This window comes from Cryptotermes secundus, unplaced genomic scaffold (genome assembly GCF_002891405.2).
Source record: "Cryptotermes secundus unplaced genomic scaffold, Csec_1.0 scaffold26, whole genome shotgun sequence".
NCBI lineage: Eukaryota > Metazoa > Arthropoda > Insecta > Blattodea > Kalotermitidae > Cryptotermes > Cryptotermes secundus.
This window is the reverse complement of record NW_019743656.1, coordinates 4,104,743-4,119,439: the sequence shown is the minus strand read 5'-3', so window position 1 is coordinate 4,119,439 and position 14,697 is coordinate 4,104,743. Positions and strand designations below refer to the sequence as shown.

General features: G+C 45.7%; 1 protein-coding gene across 7 annotated transcripts in view; it reads left to right on the top strand.

Moving 5' to 3' along the window:
- LOC111874180 overlaps positions 1-14,697 on the top strand; it is an 801,454-nt gene that overhangs the window by 515,714 nt on the left and 271,043 nt on the right. For all 7 annotated transcript variants that reach the window (XM_033755358.1, XM_033755360.1, XM_023869458.2 and 4 more), the window contains 3 exons: positions 154-819; positions 4,299-4,567; positions 7,046-7,784. In XM_033755358.1, the coding sequence (XP_033611249.1) occupies positions 154-819; positions 4,299-4,567; positions 7,046-7,784 (1,674 nt within the window). The remainder of the gene's footprint in view (positions 1-153; positions 820-4,298; positions 4,568-7,045; positions 7,785-14,697) is intronic.

The window sequence follows — 14,697 nt, the reverse complement described above, 5'->3', positions numbered from 1 at the left end:
CTCCAAATTGCACGGCGTTACAACTCAGAAAACTATACTCTTCACACGTCACAACTTCGCGTACTGTGAACGTTAAAGGGTGGATCTTTTCGAATCCGTGAAGTTCGTCCCTCACGTGATAGCGTTTCTTGATTCTGGTTTCAATTATTTCAGGAGCCATGACAAGGAGACGCAGAAGCTCGCTGGCTCAGTTCACGGACATCTTGCGAGAGTGGAGCGGTAGCACTAAAGTTTCCCGAAGCAAGGAACCTCAGCTGCACCGTCGCGAGACACTGGCTGATATCGCGAAGAGCCTTCCTTGGGGTCGTAGCTCCACGACCGATTCCTCCACAGTGGCAGCCCTCAGGAAGCGCCGTGAATCTTCGGCAGATCCAAGTATCAAACTAGCCAAGACACGGCGTGACTCTACGGCAATCAGCGACTTCCGGTCCGATTTGGCACGTTTCTGGTCCCGTCGCGAATCAACTACCACCGTCATAACGCCGAGAGAACCTTCCCAGCAGCGTCGCGGTTCTGGGGAGTCATCCCGGAGCGGGCGCCGGGACTCAACGACGCTGATTAACTCAAGAAGAGGCTCTGGTGAGTCGTCGCGTTCTGGAAGGAGGGATTCTATAAACACGTCATCAGCTGTGACAGCATCGCCACCGAAGCTACATCACCACCATCATCATCATCCCCATCAGCATCACCATAGGAGAAGAGACTCAAGGACGGGAGAACCAAAGTATTACCGGCAAGAACAGAGACCTTCAACATCAAGTACCGCGTCAGACAGCGGCCCAAGTGTCAGCTTACTCGTCACGCAGCCTTCCACGGCAGGTACGACGGCGTCGTAGGTTCTGTAAGAACTAACAAACTAACACCACTGAGCTGAGCTCTCTTCCAGAAGCCGCCAGTGACGCAACCACTCAAGAATTTCCCAGAATTTTATAAAACCTGAAGGTTCATTACCTTGTTCACAAGAGTCCGTCATTGGCCCCTATCCTGAGCCAGATTAATCCATTCCCATTCTATCCCTCCAAGATCCATCTTAATATTAATCTCCCACCTACGTCTGGGTCTTCTTAGTGATCTCTTTCCTTCTGGTTACCCAACCAAAATCCTACATGCATTCATGTTCTTCCCCATGCTTGCTTCTGCATGAACTGCACCAATCAATTAATTAACCCGCGCTGTGCGGTGTGTCCACTTGGTTCCGCGGCCACTGTCTGGCCTATTGTGCCAGCCCCGGATGATAGATGATGAGTGTGGAGCAGTTGGTGGAATCAGAATTGGCAGAGGAAACCTATCCCATTGCCACTTGGCTCACCACAAATCCCACATGGCGTGACCTGGGCTCGAACCCGGGTCGCCGCGGTGGGAAGCCTGCGACTAACCGCCCGAGTTATGGCACAGCCAACCGCAACAGTTACTCTCGTTTCATGGCTTTTTAACGACGATATCTATGTAGCTCCAGATGGTAAGACGAGAGGTGAATGGTGAATTGCAGAGGATTTGGGAGGAAGCGGTATACTGGCCTGGTTAAGACAACATACCAGTATTTTTCTGGACTGTCTGAGGAAAGGCACTGAAAACCTCAGTCACTATAGCATATGTCCCGGCTGATGTTCTAGTCAAGTACCTCCACAATACTGGTCAAAATTATTGTCACTACTGGAGTCTGATGGAATGCGGCTCCTTGCAGTAACATTGACAGGCAAAACTATTCCTGTAACGGGCTGTGGAGCCCCTTGGGTTGTAAGACGTCGAAGCTCCCACATTTGCTAGACAGTCGGCTCACAGATGGCGGTGAGATCAGACTTACGTGTCGGCCGACCTCTACTCCTAGAAATATTCCTGGTACTCATTTCTGTTAGAAATTGAGACAACCCCCAGGGTCATATTGCGGCTGGAAGAATTAGGTAAATTGAAAAATGCAGTGACCTCAACGGGAAAGGAACCCTCGAGCTTCTGTCTTGTAGCATAGTGCCTCAACCAGCTACGCTACAGTGTGTTCCCTAGCTGGATAGAGAGGTACCAGTATTTCTGAGGAATCTGCTACCTCCAACCTCACGGTAAAAGCTTACCGTCTACTCTTCGATCTTCCAAGTGAGCGCTTTCTGAGAGGTTTCCCCACATAAATTATTTGTAAATTACTTCTCCATACGAACTGTTCGGTAGAAGACATCCCAGGCTTGGAAGAATATAGGTCTGTGCAGGTCACAATTAAATTTGTGACCATAATTTGAACATGTAGAGACTATAAAATTACAGTATCCAAAGAATATTGGAACCATTTTTAACATTTGGCTATGAAACATGGCCCTCGACTAAAAGGAATGAAGTCATTTTCAGTACGTAAAAAGTAAAATTGTCCCTGTATTTAATTAATTAACCACGTATGGAGGAATTGATGTACAGCTCCACCGTTCTTGATTTCAGCACGAATTGGTAGTCTTCAGGTTCACGCCCCAGCCGCTTTACCCCTGCGGAAACAGACCCCGTTTCCCATTGGATAGGAGGCTAGGTGGGACCCAGAGCTAGTCAAACGGCGTGTAGAGGAGAGAAATATTGCCCCTAACCGGGAATCGAACCCCGGCCGTGTAGTCAGTCGCTTTACGGAATGAGCTCTCCAACTTCTTTTTAAATACGCAGGAAGTGGAAGATTTTGAGGAAGGTGTATGGACCGGTAACTGAAGAAAAGGGCTAGAGAATCAGAACTAACCAAGAACTGAGGGAACTGCATAAACTCTCTGGTCTGAGATGGTCTGAGTGAATGAACAAGGAATGGGTGGCTCAATAAGCCACAAGGTAGAGGAGAAGTTTGTGGGAACTGCCCACATTCTAAGCAATGATACTTGCGTTGTCACATTTGCTTGAATGTGGGCAGTTCCCACATCACCCACCCCACGGAGATTGTTGCTCTGGTCTCTTAGGAATACCGGCATCGTGTTGTTCGTCTTCCATTTGGTCTTCCTGTCCTCGTCTGGTACGTAGTTTGCCTTGTAAATTCTCCATCTGTGTTACGTACTGTTGCAGGAGGGCTTCTATTCGACCGTTGTCCATTCTTTGTGTTGTATTGTTGGGGTCACCAATGTGGGATGTCATTATATGAAGAGACAACCACTTGTTGAACTGTTCTATAATATTTATTACAGTTGCACAGTATACCCAGATGTTGAAGGGGCCTGACTAATGTAGGTGGAAGATGCAGAGAATGGTTTGTGAGAGCTAGAAATGACCTCTTATAGGATGAAGGTGTTCAACTTACTTGCCAGGAAGCGCGTCCCACCTGCATTTCGAAGATCAGTCCGCTAAGCACTCAGCAGCTTCGGACCCAATTTCTCTCGTCTCCTTTTCCCACTCCTCCACTTTTATCATCTTCTCCTGCCATTCTTTTTACATGACAGTATTTTTCTCCATCACGTTTTCAGTCTTTTACGTCTCCCCCTATTTCTCTTTAATTCTATCTCCCTAATTTATCTCCTTACTCTACTTCCCACCTTCCATTCTTCTCTCATCCCTCTCACATCTTCCTCTCGTTTAAATTAACTACAAATCATTTTTCCCCCCTTTATCCTTCACTTCTCTGTCGTAAACTTCTCTTCCTGCGTCATCTTTTTCATCTCTCTTCTTTCCTGTTTCTTCATCTTATTCTTCTTATACTGTTCTCCATTCATAATCTTCCACTTCCTTGCTTCTGTTGTGTTTGGCATCTGAAGTGGTCACTATAAATACCACTTTATTTAGCACGCTAAAAGTCTTAATTTTGCCCACATATTGTATCCGTGTTTCACATGATTATCGTAAAAACAGTAATTATTTTACTACATGTAATTAACCAATTGATTTTTGTGTTAGAGCTGTATTGTGTCGCCTGTGGGGTAGAATTGTTATAGATGAAAAGGGAAATATTGCCGTTTTTCTGAGAATCAAACTTGTGTAAAATTTATGGGCGAAATTCGGCGATATTTATCATCACAACAAGCGGTATACAGAGTTACTATAAGGCCGCGCCATAGCTCAAGCGGTTAGTCGCTGGCTTCCCATCAAGGCGGCCCGGCTTCGCTCCCCGGTCTGGTCAAGTGGGATTTGTGGTGGACAAAGTGGCGCGGGGGCAGTTTTTTTCCGAGTACTTTGGTTTCCCCTGCGAATCTTCATTCCACCAATTGCTCCACAATCACCCTCACCTATCATCTAGGGCTGGTACAATAGGCCAGAAGTGGCCGCAGTACAAGGGACTTAGTCCCACCCAACTAGCAATAAAAAATAGTTACTGTTGCCCTGCCCATGCATATAACTGTGATTCGGTGTTTCAGGTTTCTCGGGGCCGACAGCTGCAGCAGAACCTCAACAGGCACTGCCCCCTCCCACGATCATCACGTCCTCCACGACGCCACCCGCCACATCTCCAAACACTGCCGCTGTGCCCATCTTGGTGCCCACCACCACCACTACCACCACCACAGCGTCTTCCTCACCCCCCGCCACGAATTCCACCACGACTGTTGCGCCAGCCACAACAGCCAGCACTCCAGTGACAACCACACATCCCTTGCTGGCCACACGGAGAGATTCCACTACGCAGGTACGCTGTTTGTGGGCATGTTCGTCGCTTCGATATCACCAGCGCTTAAAATATGCGGACAGCCTCCTTCCAAACAGTTTATATTTCATGATTCAAAGTTCCCACCCATTTCATAAAATGATAAAGCTATCCCTGTAACAGGCCGTGGAGACCCATAGAGCTATGTGACGTCGAGGCCCCACATTTTCTAGACAATCGGCTCACAGATGGCGGTGAGGTTGTCAGCCTTTATTCCCAGGAAGCTTCGTGATATTAATTCCTGTTAGAGGCAGAGTCGACCCCAAGGCCATAGTGCGGCTGGAAGAATAAGGTCAGTTGAAAAGTCCAGTGATCTTATCGGGAACAGAACCCGCGACCTTCCGATTTATAGCCTAGTGCGTCAACCAACTACGGTATCGCGTGCACCCCTCCCATTTTATGCCACACATATATTAATTAAGTACCAAGCTAAGAAAATATTTCGGGAATGTCGGTACAGTTCCACATGTTCTTAGCCTTAGCACTAGATAGAGGTGAGTGGTTAGCTTGAAGCCTAGGCCGTTTTACCCATGGGGAAAGAGGACCTTGATTTCGCTGGCTATCAAGCTGGGAAAGCCCCACAGCCAGTTTGAAAGGTGTAGAAAAAATGTCCTACCCCTGTCTAGAAGCAGCCCGCGACTTCCTGATAACCAGACCTATGTAACAGGCTCTAGCAACACCTTGGGTTCAGTGCCGTGTGACGTCATGTCTGATGAACTGGTACTGGAGCGGGTGTTTCTTTTAATATCTTCGGGTTTACCTTGATAACCTTCATTCCACCATTGCCCTATTCTCTTCTCTCATTGACCCCCTGATTTGTGAGATAACCCCAAACAAGCAGCACAGTATCACATCCTGGGGCATTATGTATGGAGTTTTCATCTCTGTTCCAGCACTTGTCTGACTGCAGCGTGAGGAAGTTAATGACTTAGTATTAACACTACATGTCACTAGGACCTCTAACCTCGTTGTGGGGGTATATCTCCAGTATTTCTTAATTTTCAGTCCTAGATGAAGGTTAGGGGTTATGATCACGACCCCTGCCGCTTTATCCTTAAAGGAAAAGGGCCCCGGTACACATTTTACAGGCGGCAGTGGGGCCTACAGCTGGCCTGAATGTGGTGCCGAAGAGAAAAATTTCTTTTCCTGTCGGAGTCTCTTGAATGTCAACCACCGTTTCGGAGGAACATATCGCCTCCATCTTCAAGTTCGAATAAGCCGAGCAAGGTATCAGCGTGAAATCAGGTGGCAAGCAGAGTGACTTTCAACGGACTATACCCCGTTATATCCCAGAAGATAGAACTGTTCAATAGAATTCATGCTGTCACATTCAAGGAGAGTATAACCGTCGTAGTCACTTCATGAGAATTTAAAATTTCACGATTTTGCTTTGATTTAGGTTGTAATCTTCGTGTTTAAGACAATGTACAGCTTTCCATTTTCAGTGTAACGTAGTCCTGTTATCTGCACCTTGTTGCACAGGCAGCTTTTGCACCTGAAATATTGATACCCTCTATCAGAATACGGCTTGTGCATACTCACAACTTTACAATGCAAACACTGCGTTAACACCACAAATCACACATAATTTTGATTTCTCTTCTTCCTCATGTACTGCTTGGTGTTCGTGTTTGTTTGTGTAGCTTCTAAAGGCTTCTGACCATGGTGTATATAACACTTAGAATTAACTGCGTTTTTGGACTTTGTCCATCTTCCGGTGTTCTAGAAACTACTGAACAAGATGTTTCGGAAACTGGATCTGTTTCCGTCCTGAGATGAAGGGGGGAAGACATTTACTCCGTTGAGTTGACTAATCAGTCCAATGATTGAGGTTAGGTCTTTCTAAGGGACCCAACTCAGTAGGTGTCTTCCCCCCTTCATCTCAGGACGCAAACAGATCCAGTTTCCGAAACTTTATGCTCTCTAGTTTCTAGAATACCGGACGATGGACAAAGTCCAAAAACTCAATAACAAACAAACAATAATTATTGTTTGTTTGTGATTTATTCAGTGATCCTATCAGAATCTGAGACTACTTTGCATCCAGTGGTATGTTGTTTAGTAAATGATGAATTGAAAGGGATATGGAAGGAAATCTGTTGTTTATTCAGAACCCACTGAGCTAACCTGGTTGTCCTATATGGGCAAACACATTTATGTATATATATATATATATATATACATACATAATGAATTATTTTTTCATCATGTCTTTGATCGTCTTGCATTGAACCGTATACATAACATCTGAGATTTTCTGACTTGGAGCCACGCCTATGCACGAGTATTTCCATGTTATTCCGCGACTTTCATATGCTCTTCAGACTTTTCATATCATTTAAGCTGATTATATCATTGAAATTGTCATACAGATCTGTACAGATAAGCTGATCAGGAGACGTTGCCATCTGTGGCTGATCTCAACATCATAGCCTCATGTTAGCCTTCTACTTCTTACAGGTATACTATAAAGGGCGTCGCGACTCCCGCACCCACGCCTCCCCAGAGCGTCGACCCAGCGCCAAGGAGTCGTCGCCCAGCAAGTTCCCGCGTCTTCCTCGTCAGTCCACCGCGATAGATGAAAGTGGACCCGGGCCGTGGGGGCGTCGCGGATCGCAACCCACACTGTCACCTGACCTCCCCTCTGTTGCCGCAGGAGCGACGTCTGACGACACTTCGGGGCGCAAGGCACGCCGGGATTCACTGTCGCCAGACTCGGCAAGCTACACACGCGGACGAAGGGATTCCAGATCACATTTGTCGCCTGATCGCTTGGAACGTGATGTGTCACCCGTCGGCCGTGGACGGCGGGGTAGACTTCGACGGCAGTCCACGTCTATAACTGGCGGCGCCGGGTACCGGGGTATGCCGCCTCGATCGCCCGAGTCTTCGTCGACTTGTTCCTCGCGTGACCCGTCTCCGTGTAACAGAGCCCCTCCCCCTGCCCCCACGAGCCACGCGCCAATAATTCGTCGGCAGTCCACAACCGAGGAGATTCTGATAGCGAGAGGCTTCCGCAGACAGTCCACGACGGAGGAAAGGATCCGGTGCAGGAATTTCCGACGACAGTCTTCACAAAGCGAAGATCTGTCACGATCACGCGGCAGGAGGGACTCATCAGCACAGATCATCGACGGGACTTTCGCCACGATGACCGTCGAGACGACCAGCACCTTCTTTGACACCAGCACACAAACAGGTTGGTTCACCCTGCACTTGTTCCTTTGTGATGCAAAGAGGAATGATTTCGGCGACGTTGGCGCTTTTAAGTATACCGACCATAAAACATATTTTGTTATAAGTCTGTAGGATAACACAACACTGTTAGCTACTAAAATAGGTAAAAATATCCCTGTAAGGAGCCGTCGAGGCCCATAGGTTTGTGAGACGTCGAGGCTCCCATATGTTACAGATAATCGGCTGACAGATGACGATGTTTGTTAGCCTTACGTGCCGGCCGCCCTTTACCCCCAGGAAGATACCTGGTACTACTTTCTGTTCGAGGCTGAATCGACCCCAGGGCCACAGTGCGCCTGGAAGGATTAGGTAAATTGAAAAAAATCTACCTCATCGGGACTCGAAACCGCGACATTCCGGCTTTTAGCATAGTGCTCCAAGCAACTACGCAACCGCATGCCCCCATGTAAATGAAGATCACTATCATAAGGAATGTGGTGATGGGTTTTGCAAATGTTTCGGAACAACATACTGCCTCCATCTTCAAAATCGAGGAGTTAGCTGCCGATTTAAATGCACAGTTTAATATGAAGTGACCTTGAACTGGAGCTGGTATCGGGAAGGCACCAGTCGCTCGTCACTTCAAGGCAATATTCGCCCTTTACGAAACAAAAAGGCGCGTTACCATGTTCACAAGACCACTTCAGTGCCTAACAAACAAACAAATCCGTTAAATGACTCAGAGTTGATGAATGAGTATAGTTGTCTGTTATGGTAAAGACGTTCGCGAGTCGACTTCCGGAAGGGGCAAGCTTTCTTCTATTCTGTACCGCGTCCAGACCGTCACTGGAGCCCACCTTGTCTCGTACCCAGTGGGTACTGAGGGCTCTATCCCCGAGGACAAGAGGGCCGGGGCGTAATGCCACTCACTTCTGTCTAGTGCCAATGTCTAAGAAAAAATTGAAGTGTACGTTCCCAAGAAACCCAAGGCCCACAGCGGGCTGCGGTGCCAAAGGTAAATGTGTCCCTGTGCTTAAATAATAATGCACAAAACAAGGAAACTTGTGGAAGACTGGAGGTAGAGCTCCACCATTCTTTACCTGGGTAATGGGTAAGTTAACAGCTTCACACCCCGGCCTCTTCTGGGCCAGTCTGGGCGCTATGGAAGAGAGAAAAATGTTAAAAGTTGTGGGATGGAATGTTATGGACCACATTCATCTGGCTGAGGATCTGGGCCACTAGTCAGCTTTGTGAGCACAGGAATGAACCTATGTCACCTAAAATTTTTGAGATATCATCAGTAGACGCGTAATTATTAGTTCTTGAAGAATGATTCAGCTGAATGGCTTCGGTTAGTTATGATTGTTTTATTGCCCTTGTTTTATGTGTGTTAGTTTAAGTACTGTTTCTTGTTTCTTCCATTTAAAGCAAGAAACAATGCCTGAAATCCGAGGCTGATGATAAAAGTTCCTGCTATCGATTATCCCATGAGAAAGCTACATGATTCACTCTTCAAATTTAAACCTCGGAGATTAGGCAGTGTGCTGTATGCCATCATTAAAACAAGAGAAGGGCGATTCTGCGAAAATCAGTTCAGTGGCGCCGATCTGGTGGTGACGCCAGAAACTTAATTCTTTGGGGATTTTTTTTTCTATATTATTGCGGAAAGTGGATACGAGACCACAAGGAAACCCCCGTGTAATTAATACGCTGTAATTTCTTTGTGCCTTTTTGATGCTGTCTGTGAAAAGTTTGCGGTGTCATTGTACAAGCCCGACGAACTGTTTGATCCTTATATATCAATAGAATTCTACGAAAAGTGGTGGGTGTGTAAGGACCCCTTTTATTTTTTAGAATTTCTGAAAGACTTTGTGTTGTTGCAATGCCATTCCATGGCTTTTTCTATATATTTTACTTTACAATTAACCCCTTCTATGTTATGGACATTTTGCTTTATGATACTCGAATAGGAAGAAGGTCCAAAGAACCCAGAAGACACTGAAAGTGAACGGAACATGCCTGCTTCTGGTCTATGCTGATGGTGTTAATTTGTTTCGCTAAACCAAGAATGTCATAAGGAAAACACAGAAGCTGTAATAGGCACTAGTAAAGAGGTTTATCTGGAGCACTGGTTCTCAAATTTCGAGACCTCGGACCCCTATGCAACACACTGCGTACACAAGGAACCCCACCGTTTGCATTTAAATTATTTACATACGAGTATCAACGAAAATTAAAATAAAATAATTCATTTTAAATTATTTAATTTCTGTAACGAGGCACGCGGTAGCGTAGTTGAATGAGGCACTATGCTGCAAGCCAGAAGGTCGCGGGTTCGAGTCCCGATGAGGTGGACTTTTTTTCAACTTACATAATCTTTCCAGCCGCACTACGGCCCTGGGGTCGACTCAGCCTCTAGCAGAAATGAGTACCAGGAATCTTCCTGGGGGGTAAAGGACAACCGGCGCGTAAGGCTGACAACCTCACCGCCATCTGTGAGCCGACTGTCTAAAGAAAATGTGGGAGCCTCGAGGTCTCACAACCCTATGGGCCTTCGCAGCCTGTCACAGGGATAGCTTTTAATGCCTTCACCATATTTACAAAATGTTTGACGCCTTTTGCAATGTATTTTCGTAGCGGAATCGTTTAATGACAAAAATCTCCAAGTCACCACAATGTAACCACCATAGACTCCCGTGCGCAATTTCCAGTCCACAATATTTCTTATACCATTACAGATTTTGTAAAATATTAGAATTATTCAATACCATTGTTTTCTCTTTTAACTTATGAAGACCATAAGAAGTTCAGGGAAGAACTTATCACCTACTTTCCTTTGATACGACGCGGACCCCATAGGAAAAGAAAAATTCCGAAGGAGGGTGGGGTCACACAGACGGCAAGGTGATTTCATAAGCCTAAAAAATTAAAGGGGGGTACACACACAGACAGAGAGCAAGGGTATTTTATAAACCTTCTTTTATTTATTTATTTTTTTTTTTCAAAATAAGAAAGTCAGTCTAAAAATAATCTCGCGAAATCCGAGTCCGCAGACCACAGTTTGACTACCACGAGCCTAGAAGTAAATGCAGAGAAAACTCGGTATGTTTTGACGTCTCGTCACCTGAATACAGGGGAAACCGTGACACATAGATCTGTAGGAGATCCTTTCAGAATGTGACGTTCAGGTATTTGGGACCCGAGTTGCGTTCGTGAAGAAATAAACAACAGGTTAAATTCTAGTAATGCTTGCCGGCATTAGGTTGGGAATATTGTGACGTGTTTCAGGAGCTGCTTGAATGGAAAAGTAGCGATTCCGGTCTAGAAGACCGAAATTAACGGCCGTGGGAATCCGTTCGGCTGACCACGCGACAAACTCTACCCATAAAAGTTGGCACTAACTTCGCCAACAAGCGGCGGTAGCTCGGTCGGTATAGTTAGCTTGCGGACTGAAAGCAACGGAGTTATTTTTTGTTTAAAGGCCGCTCCATAGCTCAAGCGGTTAGTCGCTGGCTTCCCACCGCGGCGGCCCGGGTTCGAGCCCGGGTCTGGTCAAGTGGGATTTGTGGTGGACAAAGTGGCGCTGGGGCAGTTTTTCTCCGAGTACTTTGGTTTCCCCTGCCAATCTTCATTCCATCACATTCTCCATCATCATAATCACCCGGGCAGGTACAATAGGCCAATCAGTGGCCGCTGTGCCGAGTGAACCCAGCTGGACTCCACCCTCTACCAAGCGAAAGAAATTATTTTTTGTTTATTTCAGTGACTAAAACACGGGCTTGGATTGCTGATGCGGTTTATTGGATCTTCACTAATCGTAACTACAATTAGCTCTTATACTCCCAGAATTACTGTCACTGTAGCACATGTAACGCCACACACTGCGTCTTCTAATTCTTATTCTGGCCACAGTGCTGTTTCCTTGGAGATTCGGAACTGAAATGAAGTCAATTCCCTGAAATCGAAGCGGAACAGATCTGCATGGGCTGGAGCACACATGGAACACAATACGAATGCATGCGGAATTTTGGTTGAATCCTATTCATCGGAAGGAAATCAGTAGTCACTTAACGGAAGGACGCTTCTCTGGGCAATGCGGGGATTGGAAAGACATGTTAAAGGCTATGTTACTTTTCTCACTTCTTCTCCCGCTCCTTAGAGTTAGTCTTCGTCATTTTATCCTCCTTCTACATCTTCACCTCCTTTATTTACTTCGCATTCTCCATCTATTCACAGCCTTCTTCCTCATCACTTTCTCTCTTTCACCTCCTCTCATTCTTATCTTATACTTATTAATTTTCTCTTTTACCTTAAACCTCTTCTTCTGCTTCTCTAATCTAGGAAGACGCAGAGATTTACATCCACGCCTCCCTTTCCTTTTAATAGCCCGTCTCTTAAGCGCAGGCGCGTGTCAACCATAACCCTCCCAGGCTCTGAACTCGCAGTTGTCCTGGTCAGACACTCAAAAGGAGAGAAATAAGAGGTGGAATAGAAGAGAGAGGAAGCAAATCAGGAAAGGAAGAAGAATAAAAATATAAAGCAGGAGAATATGGAAGAGAAAGAGTATATTAACTAAAAAGGGAAAGAAAAGGATAATAGGATGAGGAAAATATGTCGTCTTGAGACTTGAAGTAGTATATTTTGGTGTCTGAAAGTCGGCTGTCTGAAGGGTCCAGAGCCGTCACATTTACAGGCTCTGACAAAACCGAGACTCCCGTCCGACGCCCTTGCAGTCACCTTGCTCATCACCCCCATCCCACAGTCTTCGCGTGTGCGTTTCGCCGCCAGCGCTTACGTGAAAATTAATTGCCGTCGGAAACATATCAGTCGCCATAGACAAGATGGCTGTTACAGATCTGAGTGCAAGAGCGGATGAAAACAACCATCTGATTCGTCGTCCCTAATACTAAACCAGAAGGAAATAGGAGAGTGGGAAGACCAAGGTTAAGATGGGAAGAATGTGTGTGGCAGGACATAAGAATTTTGGGTGTAAAGAACTGGAGGAATGTAGCATCGAATAGAGAAGAATGGCAAGCAATCCTGAGGAAGGCCAGGGCTCACAAAGGGCTGTCGTGCCACTGATGATGATGATGATGATGATTCGTCCCATAATGGTGATAATAACGATAAGAGATCTGACCGAGCAGGTTGGCGCAGCGGTAATGCTCTACATGCATATTCAGGAGAAGTTTGCTTTCATTCTTGGCCGACACTCGAGCTAACCCAACTGATTAGTTCCTCATTGTATCGTTCTGTGTCGCTGTAGTGGAATCAGTATTGTGTTCTGCACAATATTGCACTCCTCACTTTAGCGGTGTTTCATAACTACTCACTTAGTTACTTAGTTAGTTAGTTAGTTAGTTAGTTAGTTAGTTATTTAGAGAGGGTGGGTTTCCCCATGCACCGCGACCAGTTTGATCTATTGTGCTTCCCTCTATGATATTCTACCAGTCTCTATACCCTACCGATAAATGGTGCGTACCATCAGTCCCGCCGAGCAAGCGAGTTCGGCCACTTGCTTAGCGGTGTCTATAATGCTTCCCCCATCTGTCAGAGACCTTAGAGACTATTGTTGGGCGGGAAACGTCCTGGAATTTGGCTCAGTGATCCCCTTTGGGGATATGAGGTTCATTACGTGCCGTAAAGTTACGACACGGGACACACAGCTTAAAGTCCCTTCCGGAGGACTTGTTCCCTGAATTTTTCCGCCCTTAAAAATTCGACGACCTCCGCCGGGTATTTGAACCCGCGTACCACGAGTCATGCGGTGGGAACGTTACCTCTAGACTATGGAGGCCGCTTAACTACTCACTTACTGCTGGGGGCTCTTTCCTGAGGTGGGGGGTATAGCGGCCAGGACGTGAAGCTGATCACCCCCGTCTAGTGCCGAGGTTAAGAATGGTGGTGCTATACCTCCACTCCCCAATATGTCTTCATGGCGTGACGCTTAATTAATTAAACATAGGGACAACTTTATCCTTACTTTTAGCAGCAATATTAGTACACACTTGCTGACATCACTATCGTTCGCTTGATTCGACTTTCTCACCTATACCTCGAATAGACTACGACCACTTCCTTTCAGGTCGTTTCCAATTCGTTCGCCAGTTTATTTATCTTACCATTTGACGTCATGCAATCTAAATACTGGTAGCGGATTAAAATTACGCCCTTCCGCACGTACGTCACTTTTGCAGAGAAATTTCTGCCACAAAAATTCTATTCGCTGTCATTGTACATACGTAGTGTATTCGTCTGTACGTGTACAGGGTGATTCAGAATGAAGACAGGAGGCGTGTGGTGTAGGTAAAGCAATAAGCAAAAATAAATCGAAAGTACTTCCATTACACAGGTTTTGAAAGTAAGGCAGAAACTTATCGAAGTTACGATTTTTAAATAAACATTTTACAATAATTTTTATCTAAAACTGAAATAAGTGTTTGTAGGATCTGATGAGTCTGCTTCACGTTGGTTCCTTCCACAGCATATTCCTGGAACCTGAAGATGGATGCGATATGTTCTTCCGAAACATCAGTAGACAATCAGCGCACTAGACGTGTTGCATCCCGGAAGACAGTACTCTTTACTATAAATATTATATAACAATTAAATATTCTTGAGCTTCACCATGATGCTTTCGTGGGGGGGGGGGAACAGCCTGAAACCTACGTTCAAACCACTTCATAATATTTTCACGGAGCGCCCTACAGCGTTCAGGATAGAAGAATAAAATTGTTTTAATCTAATTTTAATTTTTTGTATTACGATTCCGTAAGCTCCCTTTGTTTTAAATCCTCTTTCAAAAAATTAAGGAAGAGCAGATGCCAGGGTTGAACCCTCTCCTCACCCCAGCGCGCATTGAAACATGCTACAGGACCAATTCAAGTATATACCAAGTATATTTGAACACGCAGTATTTTTGAAGTGTTTGGCAA